Here is a 12,063-nt window from a genome sequence, read left to right on the forward strand (position 1 = left end):
TTATTTTTGAAAAAGGTATTCTGTTTTTGTGTGATAATTTTTTCCCTTAATGTTAGTCTTGATGTTTATTCTTAATATATTAATGTAATCATACAAGGTTCTTTCTCTTTCATGTAAAGCTTTCTAATATTTGTTTATGAGTTGATAAGAAATACTTCTATTTAAGTGCAAGTGAATATTGATGCTGTGACATGTAACAGTGCTGTGTCAACCAACTGTACGAATGTCTTCTGGTTCAGAAATTTGACTGTTAACGGGTGCCTTGTGCTTACTGAAACCCTAGCTTGTCTAGTACGTTTAAGTATTTTTGGAAATTATGTTTGAGAGCATTTGGAAGTGAAATGGAAAAGAGAGAGTGTTAGTGCATTGACTTGTCATTCAGATCAGTTCAAGTTTGAGGTAGTAACTAAGCATGTGTTTTATTGTTTGTATCTTACTGCATGCATTTTTGGAAGAATTTTACACGAGGGTTATTAAGTAAGACAAAAGATTACAGTAACAGAGGAGACTGAAGTTGAGACGATAAGCAGGGAATGATTTCAAAAACTTTCTATTCAGTTACTATTATTTATCTCTGACTAAAACTTATCTTCCTTAAGCAGTTTTCTTTTTAAAAGTTTATCTTTGAATCTGTTTATTACTCACAGCCAGAATATTGTGTTTTCAGTGAGGCTTGGATATGGACGTGTATTGTTTTTAGAAAAAATGTTAACGTATAACCACTTTGAGCCTTTTTGCTGCTAATTTTAACTAGTCTAGACGTCAGCCTGAGAGACTGTTATTCCATTGAATAACAGTAATAAATAAATAAAAATCGTGAAGGCAGATTGATCTTCTTGTAGTAAAAATCACTTCCACAGCAGTTTAAACCTACTTAAGCTGATGCTGCTGCCGCCGTCCTTCCCTCTGCCTAATGTGGGAAGTGTTTATCTCATGCGTTTGTGCTCTTCCGTGAGCTGGCACTGCCTACTGTCCCGCCAAAACCAGTTCCATAATTTTTCTGTCAGCTTAGCTCCCAGAGGGAAAGCAGCGATAGCAGGGTAGGCAGGGAGTGGGAATACAGAGTCGAGGAAGGGTGAGGGAGGTAGCCGTAGTAGCAGCACAAACCTGAATCGGTATGACTTGTTATGGAACTGCACTATAAGATTAGCCATTATTAATATTGTTGAAATAACTGGAAGTGTTCAGCAGTTACAAATGGAATTTATCTAAAAAACATAGCTTGTCTCTGTGTTAAATGTGTTCAAGCAAATGCTGTTTGCAAAATATAAAAAAAGGCCTTAAAAAAAGAAAAGGAAGGAGATATCCAGGTATATTATTATGGTTGTAAAAGAGGAGGGGAAAGGAGAGGAAAAGAAGGATGTTGAGCTGAGCAGACGTGTAAGAGGAAATGTCTGTCTTAACTCGGGGCTGTCTGATTTTAAACAAACTTGGTAGATACTTGAAAAGAAGGAATGAGATCAAATAAAGGGGAAAAGAAGTTGCGCACCAGAAAATTTTTCTTTGTAGGCATATCATGATTTTTATTTTGAGAAACCTAAAAGCAAAGATAGCTTGGTATTTTCTATGAGAGAATTTAAATATCCAGTGCAGAAGACTGAATGAGCATTGCAAATCTTTTAGGGGTAAGCAAAGCAAACCTGATTGGCTAGTTGCTGCAAATTTCACTTTGGTTTAAGTACAAAAACATAGAAATTAAGGACTTTTTCTGTTTTATAGAGAAAAATGGAGCATTTTCCAGATTTATACATCTTTTTAAGAAATGTAGAAACAGGAAAAAATTATAATAGTAAGTGTACTGCTATGTGTCAATATTACTTACATAAAGTATTGCTGCTTACAAATCTAGTCCGCAACATGTTCTTTCCTTTTGCAGCTTTTTATTCCTAGTATTAGAAAGTTAACTATAAGGGTTGATCAAAGTAGTATATTCCAATATACTACATTATTTGTTGCTTTCAGTTAAACATCAGTGAACTAATGGCATTCTGCAGCATACCAATGAAAAGCTCTAAGAAATCCTTTAACAGATATTTCATAGTTTCTGGGTTGCTGTGTTTTAAGAATTTTAAAGATAATGTTTGGCAAAAAGAATAATAGCTTGTTGAACATAAAATTCACTTGTGTCCCTAGAATACAGTGCACGAATATTATACTGTTAAAAAAAAAAAAGTTTGTTTTCATTGAATTACTTCTAACATGGCAAGCACTGACTGCCAAGTTAGTGGTCTATTGGCATTTCTATTATATGCTCCTCTTTTCAGAAGCAATATGAAGTTCAGATGTTGGAAGTAAACCAAACTAGTTTTGTTTAGAAATCTGGCAATGTAAGGTTGCATGACTCTAAACTACTTATTTTCTGTGCAGTCTCATGTTATTTCCCATGCTGATTTAGAGGCTTTTTAAACAAACATAAGACTACTTAAAAATTTCCACAAAGCTGTTTACTTGCATTTTGTAGCGTGTTACTATCCACAAAAAATTGTTCTCAGTACCTTTATGTTCGCATTGTATAGTACTTGTGAATTTTTTCCATCCTCCATCTAACCAACCCCAAGCTCGCCTGTACTGCGGGGAAACTTTTTAAAGTTCTTCCCATTTCTGGAGTGAAATTACAGTGGAAGCTCCTGTTTAGAAAGGCCCATCGTTTGCCGATTAACCTGGTAGGCTATGCAGGCATTTAAGACTGGTCTTTTAATTGGGCTCCCACTAGAACCTTCTGTAGAAGTGATGATAATAATAATCTAATTCTCTGGTCTGTTAAGGTATCGGGAAAAATACAGACTATGTAAAGATACCATAACTTGCTTCTTGGCTTTCTTCCAATTTAAAGCTTATAAATTGAGGTTCAAGATTTTAATGATTTCCATTGTGAATGAAGTCTGTTTAGGAATTGATTTGGCTGCTACTGTACTGAGCAGTTTATTCCCCAAGCTCGTTATCTAAACGGCATGACCGTTCTCGGATGATATGGCTCATAAAGTTGAGAGTATGAAATCTGGCCCAAAAGTAGGGCCTGTTAGCAAATACTTTATTAAGGAAAAAAAAGCGCTAGGATTCCAGAAATTCTGAATAATTGGAATTAACTTCAGGAGTTCAGTTCTGTGCTGTTAAAATTGCTATAACTGCTGATAGAAATTGAAACTTGGTCCATGACTTTAAGCAAGTGCCATCAGCTTAGAATTTTAGTGTTAGCATATGATGACTTCTACAGTACCGCATGTAGCAATGAAAATTGTGAAGCATTTACGTACTTTCAACTTTTTGATGTATATTTCTTATTTCTAGCAATACTTCTCTTAACGGGTTTTATCACTGTCTTGTAATAGTTGTTTCCTTCTGCCTTCATGCAAAAAGCTGTTAATACGATTACATTGAGTAGACCTAATTATGTTAATTTTGTTTAAAGCAAATGCAAATGTCACTTACGATAGTGCAGTTATTTGCTCCACTGTAAAACATTGAAAACCAGTTTTCATGAAAAGTCTGTCATCATTTTTAATGTGTTTTGAGTTCAAATGAAGGTCAGTGGAACCAGGAATATTTATGATCTACAGCAGTGTAATTCATTGAATTGTTTTAGCTTAAGATAAATCAGCGTGAAGATCTTCTGGAGAAAAACAAAGGATTATAATAAGTGAACTCTAAAGCAGAATTCAAGTAAATTCTTGGTTTGTTGCACAGATATGCACTGCATACTTTGAAAAGAAAGGAGATGAGTTCTAGGAGAGAGGCTGCTGCTCCCTGGAATTTTCTACCACCTACATTTACTTTGAAAAGTTGGAAGTAGAAGTGTTATTGATGCTTCAGGTTTTCTCTTTGGATGTTTAACATGTATCGGGTATGATGTCTGGGAGGCAAGGTGTTTTATTCAATCTTTGCATTTCATCTGAATCATGTTAGCTCCCGCAGTGTCCTGTCGAGAAAGGTGAGCAAGGTTTTCTGCCCCCCTCCACCCCTTCACTTTAAGAGAAAATGCATAGGATTAAGCAGCATGGGTCAAGTCTCAGGTCTTTCAGATGATCTGCTTTGTGCGCGTGTGTGTTTGTGTATGTGTTTTGTCTGTCTTGGGGGATATGTCTCATTTCTTCAATTTATTTTATAAAATCCCATGAGTGAGTTGTAGGCAAGGCCCAAGCCTGTAAATGGAACATCTAAGCCTTGCGACGATAGCCGTCAGCTCTCGGAGGGAATGGGCCGCATACATGTTTTATGTTGACTTGTTATCTAGCCAACAGACTGTACTCCTTTATGAGTTATTAAAGGAAAATGAATTTTCTGCTCCCCAGCGCTGTATGCTGAGTTGCCAGTCTCTGCGAGAAATGTCCTCTGTGGCTGGCCCATATAGTAGATTAGTTAATGTTTTAATTCAAAAGACAGATGTCTGGGATCTAAACGTCCAGCTTTTTTCTGTGAAAGGGGGCAGTAAGCATCAATTTATTGGCATACTAGTGATCAGCTAAAAGCTCAGAGGGCTGCAGCAGCTTGAATCAAAGACAGCAAGCTAAGATTCCTCTTCAAACACTGAATTGGTTCCACATGTGTTGTCATCCTTCTTCCTATTGATTGTTGACCTTTCATGATGAATTCCCTTTTGTGGTTGTGTACCTTTTCCCCTTATTCCATGTGAAGTGCTTTCAAGCACATCTTTATTCCAGGCATTTCATATCTAGCCAGTGATTGAATTTTGGTGCTATATTTTCTTAAATTACGATTCTGACACAGCACTATCTGTATCATGTAGCTTAATCTGTACCACTCACTCTAGTAAGCTGGAAAGCTTCCTGCAGTCCTTGATTTCTTGCTACAGTGCTGCTGCTGAGTGGTTTGCTGAGCTGAAAACATTTGGGAGGGATGAGACCAGAAGTCTCCAGAGCGTGGTGTTGATAGCTTAGGGAAGAGAGCGTCCCTGAACCCTTGGCAGCTGCAGAGCTCCCCCGTGTTGTGCTCCCTCGGTCCCCTGGTGCGCAGAAAGCCTTTTTCCTCTGCCCGTTCTGTATTCCTGTTTCTGCCCCCCAGGAAAGTCTGGAACCGGCAGTTAACTGCAGTCTCTGTCAGACCTGTGCTCTTCCCGCAGCTGCTCTCCGTGCATTGTGTATAAAGCCGTGACTGTTGACTTTTAAAATGTCAGGAGTGGTGTTCATCCAAGGCTCTCAGCTGTAGTGAGAGTTTTGTGGTCAAGTTTCATGGAGGTGAAAAATGCTAATGTTGTTTGTTGAACTATCGCAGGGAAAACTAACTTGTGCTTTTAGGACTTAAGAAACGTGAAGACTGAGTGTGGTTATAAGAGGGATCCTGTGTAAAAGGGATTAATCCTGTATCCATTATTAAAGGAAACAGCCCTATTTTAAAATTGCAGTTGAGCAAAAATTTTGAATCTCTGCTTAAATAGCCCCTGCTCAATAAACCTCTTGAGTATGTGTTGGGATCTTAAGCATGCGCTCAACTGCTTTGCTGAATTGGGGCCTTCGTTACCAAATTGCAGGTGTATGCTCGCTTAAGGACAAAAAAAAGAAAAGTAAAAGTAAAACGTTGCTTATTTTGTCCTGTTCAGTGTGATTTGTTACATTAATGGAAGCATCAGAAATGCTGTAGTGTTGCTAACTTGTCTGAAACTGGTTCATAGGGTTAATAGCTTGAGTGTTTAGTATGAGATAGGGTCTAGTTAAGAATTAACGTAGAGTGATGAATGACAAAAATGAAAATGAGATTTTAATGTTTTGTGCATTTCTGTTATGTTCCTGTAGAACGAGACTTTTAAAATGTTTTCCTGTTTAAAAGTGTGTTTCAATGATATTTTCTAAATGCTTGTGTGGATAGTAGAGCATTTATTATATGTGTGCAATGGCTGGGGCTCTGTAAACATTTCCATAATAAACTTCTCTGTATACTGAGGCTTAATAACTTGCCCATAAAAATGTGCTTTGGGCAGAAAAGTGGTGTACCGGTCTGCCAGAAAGCTTGTGCTTTATTTAAAAAGAAAAAAAATATCAAAAGCTCTCTGTATGTTACAGAAACATTCTAATACGCTAAATGACATTTTAAATCTCAAAATTTTTCCAGCAGAACTTGTTATCATCTTAGTTAATAGCACATTTTAAAAAAAACTTTTCAACTGCTTTACATTGATCATTGTATACCTTAACGTTTTATACCCTTATGTTGTGTACCCTAATACACAAAACTCTGAATTATACATTTAAAATTAATCTTAATTCATTTTTGTCCTGGACTGCATCTCTAAAAGCTGAGATGATTTGTCAAATTCTATGCATGTTTAAAATCAATAGAAATGATAATATAGTCAATGAAGAACAATTTTTTTTCTTTTTTTTTGTGTCAAATCAGGGGTAGAGAGTTGGAAGAGAAGGTCATCTGTACCTAAATCATTCCTGGTAGATATTTGACCTACTCATAAAATAAGTAAATAAATCAAAAGAATACACTTATGGGGACTTCTTTGGGCAAGCTAGTTCAATGCTGATCTAGTCTTTTCATTGTTCCTAATGTCAGAACTAAATCTGCCTTTTTGCAGTTTAAGTCTATCGCTACTTGAACTGTTTATACGTTTACTGTAGTTAAGCATTAGTTTCCTATTTTATGTAAGTATAGGTATAAGTTTTATACTCTAGATTTTACATGTTTGAGAACTCGTCTGAACTTCTTTAGATTTCTTTTTCCTAGGCTTAAACAGACCGACAGGTTTCAGTGCTTCTTCATTAAACATGTTTTCTCAGTCTCTGATATTCTGGTTACTTTCTTTGGGAAAATCTCCAGTTATTTTGTCTATTTTTTTGAAGAGCAGCATTCACAGCTGGGCACGCCGAGCTGGGGCCTTGGCAGAAAGCAGAAGGATTAGGCTTGGGTGTATCCGGCGATGATTCATTCTGTGACGTGCACATCTATACAATGGCTACTGTGTATTTAACAATACTTTAATCGTTTCTTCTGGTGGCTCACTTGAGTGGGGAAAAAAAGGCTCCCAATAAATAAAAGAAAACAAGGTGTTTAGAAAGGAAATGAATATTGTTGGTGGGATTTTTTTAAGCATATTTGTTAGAGATAAATCTGTTGTAATGTACACTGTCTTGTGTCAGTTTTGGTATACCTATAACTTTGGTTGTAGGTAGACCTATAAAATATGCTTTTCTGTGAGATAAGATATTTAGGAAAGGCTTGTGGCCTGTTAACAGGGAAATAATCATTTAACTGTAAAACCTTGCTTTTCCTCACTAGTGTTTTCCTGAAAACCAGAGTTGCTGAAAGCTGCTGAGCTCTTGTTACTTTAGTTTCATATTAAAATTTGCCAAACAAAGATGCATTTTATTTACTTGATGTTTTATTCCATCTGACAGAAATTGGGAAAAATGCAATCACTTTGAGAAACAGGTTGAAGGATTCTCTGGCTTATGTTCCCCTGCACCGAGATGATTTTCTTTTGCAGAAAAGCTAAAGATTGCCTGTGGGATTTTCTTGCAATGAAGCAAAATCACTCATGTAGATGTGCTGTTTGTGCAAAAAGTAAACCAGCACTATGTAAATCACATTAATGTCAGTGCCTGTAACGAGCGTTTGTATTGGTGCGGCACTACCTGGGTAGTTTCAGCAGTCCCAGACACCTGGGGCACACTGAAACCCGTTGTTAGCCACCACAAATGCGGGCCTGTAACATGCTATAGGAATTGTACACTAGAGGGCTTTTTTTTCCTGTCTCCACCCACAGAAAATGGGCTGTAGCTACACTGTGCTAGATGGGACCACCAGATCTTTGTGAGATATTCCCTTGTTTAACATAGCGGGCTATAATGAAAAATAGAAGAAAAATGAAGAAAGGAGGTGCGTTTTGGCTTGCTATAAATGCTAGGAAATCTTTCTTTCGGCTTGGCAATTCTGTGACTGTCAAAGGAGCTGAGGAGCACTTGCTTCTCTTCACTATGTGTCTTCTGACCAACACGAATGTCACTGGTCTAGATTCAGTAGGTGCTCATGTGGATGTTTGTAAACTTTGAGATTCTGTTGGAAAAGTGCAATTTGCTTCTGTTTTTTGACCTTTGTATGCATGCGCATGCGCACGCACGTACGCACACGCACACAGTCAGGTAACCAGAACAATTTGGGTATAGTCTGGAGTAATAATATATAAATCTAGTAGAGAGTTTTGGTGTTAACTAGATTACGCTTTCAGGTGAGACTGATTTTATGTAACATAGAGTATGTCTGTTGCATTTTACTGAACAGTTTCAGTGCGTATCATCTAAATCGCATAAGAAGCGGACTTTACTATAGTAGATATGAGTCGTCATGTTTTTCATTTGAAGTTTGGCCCTGGGTGGATAGATAAGCAGGAGGATTGGCGGTCTGTAATTTTCTTTTGTCTTTTTGGGACATAAAATGATGCCTGAATGATATTTCCCCCTGCAAGGTTTGTGAAACCAAAGGCGGGAAATAGTCCCTTGAAAATAAGGATAAGAGAAAAATAGAATGGAAGCAATAGTGGAATAATGTGAGCGATATTGCATATGCATTTTAGCTATCGTAACATTAAGACTTTGTTCCAGATAAGGTAGAATATGGATGGAATTTGAAGAATAGAATGTGGAAGTCTCAATTTCTCAGTTGTTTTTCTCTTTTATGTTTTAGCTAAATTATCGAGTAGTAGGAGGGTAGTAGCTTCTGGCTATGAGTTAGTTGAATGAAATCTGAGGAAATAATTTCAACTATTACATATTAATTTATTTCTATTTTCTAACTTGTTTTCCATTCATTGCATAGTACTTCAACGATGTTGACAATTTTCAGACTCGTTTTGCAGATGACAGTTAACCTGTTTGTATTTACCAGAGCGACAGTGTTGCAATTCTGTTATCTAGCGTTGTTCTGCCAAAAAAATGTAAGGATAGTTAAGTAACTTTTATTTTTCTATTGTTTTCAAAGGGACATCAGAGATGGCTTCAGAAGAAAAAGCTTCTATCCTTCCCACTATATGAGAGAGCGATCCCCTCATAAGAGGGACTCTCCTTTCTTCAGGGAATCGCCTGTGAGCCGAAGGGATTCTCCGCACAGCAGATCTGGTTCTAGCGTCAGCAGTAGGAGCTACTCTCCTGAAAGAAGCAAAGTCTATCCTTTCCACCAGTCCCAGCATAGCAGAAGTATGTCATCTTTACATAAAAGAAATATTTCTTCTCAGCAAGGTAATGCTGGATTAGTGATGAAAACTGGTCAGTGAGGGGAAACTGATTGCCATTGTAAAAGACCTTTCGCTGTACATATTCTCTTATACAACGAGGGCACTAGATGTTTTGTTCCAATTGTGTTGTGTGCTCTCTGGTTGTTTCACTGAACATCTGTTCCCCTATGTATGTGTATCTGCAGAGATTTCATGTGGGAGACTGCAGGTATTATTTCAGTAGCATCTGTCCACGACTCTTAGCTGCACAGCTTTTCCAGTATAGTATATTGTCTTCCTTTTCAGATCATCTCAAATCTTGCTTTCCTCAAAGCAATGTAAAACATATTTCAATCAAGACTATACTGTTCTGCTTTTTAAAAGCTTAGCTGTTAATCTTTTCCAGAAAGCTAATCAGTCATGTTTTAAAAATACTTGAGTTTTTTGGGTTTAAATAACTTGCAAAAATAAGCAAAATTGGTTATTTTTTTTAATATACTACAACCTTAGCTACTGCTGTTTGTGCAGCTTTTGTGAATTAATCAAATTAGATTTCCCTTGCTTTCTGCAAATGCTTTCTGAGGGGCTATACAAATCTACTGTTTATTTTGACAGCATTTTTTGTCTTCTCCTGATTTCTTAATTCAGTTTTTTGTTCACCGATATGTATCGTGTGTGTTTCTATGGCAGCACGCTGGACTGCTGTGTTGCACCTTTTATCAGAAAAGATCTTGTGGTGGTTGGTTAATGTTGCTTACATACTGAGGAATTATTTCACTCATTGATGAAGGACAAATTATCTCTCTAGCTGACAACAGAAATTCTTTTAGTATTTTGCAGCAATACTCATGTAAATGTAAATGCACGTAAATATAGAAGAAGAAATTAAGAGCTGGTTGACTGATGTTACGGAAGGGTTGTGGATAGGCAGCTCGGATTTAGCAGGAACAGGAAAACAGTGATGAGAGAAATTACATAAAACTGTGGAACGTTCCAGGGATTTTCTACAACTTTGACCAAATTTCTATCACATTCGTAGTATACAGGCAGAGTTACTCAAGCACTGAACTGTAATAGGGAAACATGTTGTTAAGATAATGGGGAAATTGCACGAAAATACTCCATGTATTTTAAGAGAGCTTTTGCATTCTGTGCGGGAATCTTGTCATAAAATAACTTCCTTTTTCACGGGAATTAATTTAAATAGCGTAGAATATTTTGTTTTAAACTGTAGTCCATGAGTCCCATGGGGACAATGGACAGCTTCAGCAGCCTCTGTGAAAAGTGACCAAGAAATGTATGTGCTACATGTCTGTCTGTATGGAATTTCTGAAACAGTCCATAGACCTCTTAGAGTCTGTTAGGAGTCCAGAAGTAGAGGAAGGTTCAAAACCACTGATGTAGTATTCCGTTGTTTTAAAAAACATGGTAGCAAAGTGGAAGCAGATCTCTTCACAAACCAGAAATGATGCTAGTCAAGAAACACAATAACATTCGGGTCTGTGGTGTTTGGGATTTTCTTCTTTTTTTCACTCCAAGGTCAAACATCTCTCTCTGTCGTCTTTAAATCTATTTTAAGAGACTAGTTGGCTTACAGACTAGACTAGTTCTTTAACTGCTTCTTCCCTGGAAGACAGTACTTCTAAATTGCTGCAGTGGATGACTGAATTAAAATGGCCTATTTGCAAGATATACACGATTTAAATAAAACCTTTAGATTAATGTTTGGATATGATTTATGTGTTAGGTAAACTCATGTATTGCATATTTAAAAGGAACTTACAATGGAACATATGCCGCATGTGCCTGCAGTATGTTTTACTCTGCACTTAAATGGGTTTTCAGCATGTGAGCTATTGTACTGTTTCATGCAGAAATTATTAGTACTATATCCATTTAAATATTGTAATACTGTTTAAAAATCACACTGTCTGAAATGTTTTGTCATGGTGTGCATCCTTTTAAGATAACAGAGCTGATTTCTATGCAGTGGCAGACACTAATGTTGAAACAGTTTGACCTGATGACTTTCACTGAAGGATGAATATCCCCTGGTCTCCATCACTGCCTAGATTAGCACAAACATAGAACTATGCACAGCTGCAGGATTTGAAGAAACAAAACTGTGGGGAAAGATGGAAGGTTGGACTGAAGGGCCGGAAAGGGCTTGTGGGAGGGCATAGACTTTCAGCTGTGATGAGTGAGCATGGAGAGAAGTAGAATGGCATTCCTTGCTCGGGCTCCCTATTAAGAAACCTGTAGAGCGGTATGCCTGGGAGAATACAAGAAGGTAAGTAGCAGTGCTTAAGAAGTGTCGTGTTTGATTGTACAGTTAGCATTTCCTTGTGGGTTCAAAAATAGCCATATACACGTTAAAAATAAATGGCCTCTTAATAATGGCTCAAAATTAAATGCCATGTTCTCTCTCTTCTTAATTTTGATTAATTTACTGCCACATCTTTCATCTAGTTCCATCTGTTCAATTAGAGCTATGTAAAATATTCAACTGAGATAGCGTGTAAAGAGTCCAGTGAGATGAAGGAGGTATGTAGAAGGCAGAGTTGGAGTAGTTTGGCGCGTTTAAAAGGCGGTAGCTTGTCCACAGTGCTGAAAAGCAGGTATCACAGAAGCAAAACTTCTGTGTTGGTGTCTTAGTGATGATAGGGATATATTCTGTGATCCTGGGAGTGTGTGGCAAATTAAAGATGTGATTATTTCCATCTTCTCTTTGTCGTTTGTGTCAGGTAAGTTGTGTTTGCAGGAACTTCAAATTTTTCACAGCCTTTTCTGCTTGTTTTCCTGTTTCCTTTGATTATTGAAAAGCCGTTGTGGTTAAGGCAGCTCATAGTTCACCTTTGGTGTCATGGGCGCTACAAATTCCTAAATGTGACTGCTTG

At 37.3% G+C, this 12,063-nt stretch overlaps 1 protein-coding gene across 13 annotated transcripts in view; it reads left to right on the plus strand.

The window, feature by feature from the left end:
• Positions 1-12,063, plus strand: part of PPHLN1 (periphilin 1) — a 74,654-nt gene that overhangs the window by 21,621 nt on the left and 40,970 nt on the right. For 7 of the 13 annotated variants that reach the window (XM_068933620.1, XM_068933638.1, XM_068933629.1 and 4 more), the window contains one exon: positions 8,935-9,191. In XM_068933620.1, coding sequence (XP_068789721.1) covers positions 8,935-9,191 — 257 coding nt within the window. The remainder of the gene's footprint in view (positions 1-8,934; positions 9,192-12,063) is intronic. The other 6 variants (XM_068933685.1, XM_068933707.1, XM_068933696.1 and 3 more) reach the window with 1 other exon arrangement.

The sequence above is a fragment of the Struthio camelus genome, chromosome 1, assembly GCF_040807025.1.
Source record: "Struthio camelus isolate bStrCam1 chromosome 1, bStrCam1.hap1, whole genome shotgun sequence".
NCBI classification, from domain to species: Eukaryota; Metazoa; Chordata; class Aves; order Struthioniformes; family Struthionidae; genus Struthio; species Struthio camelus.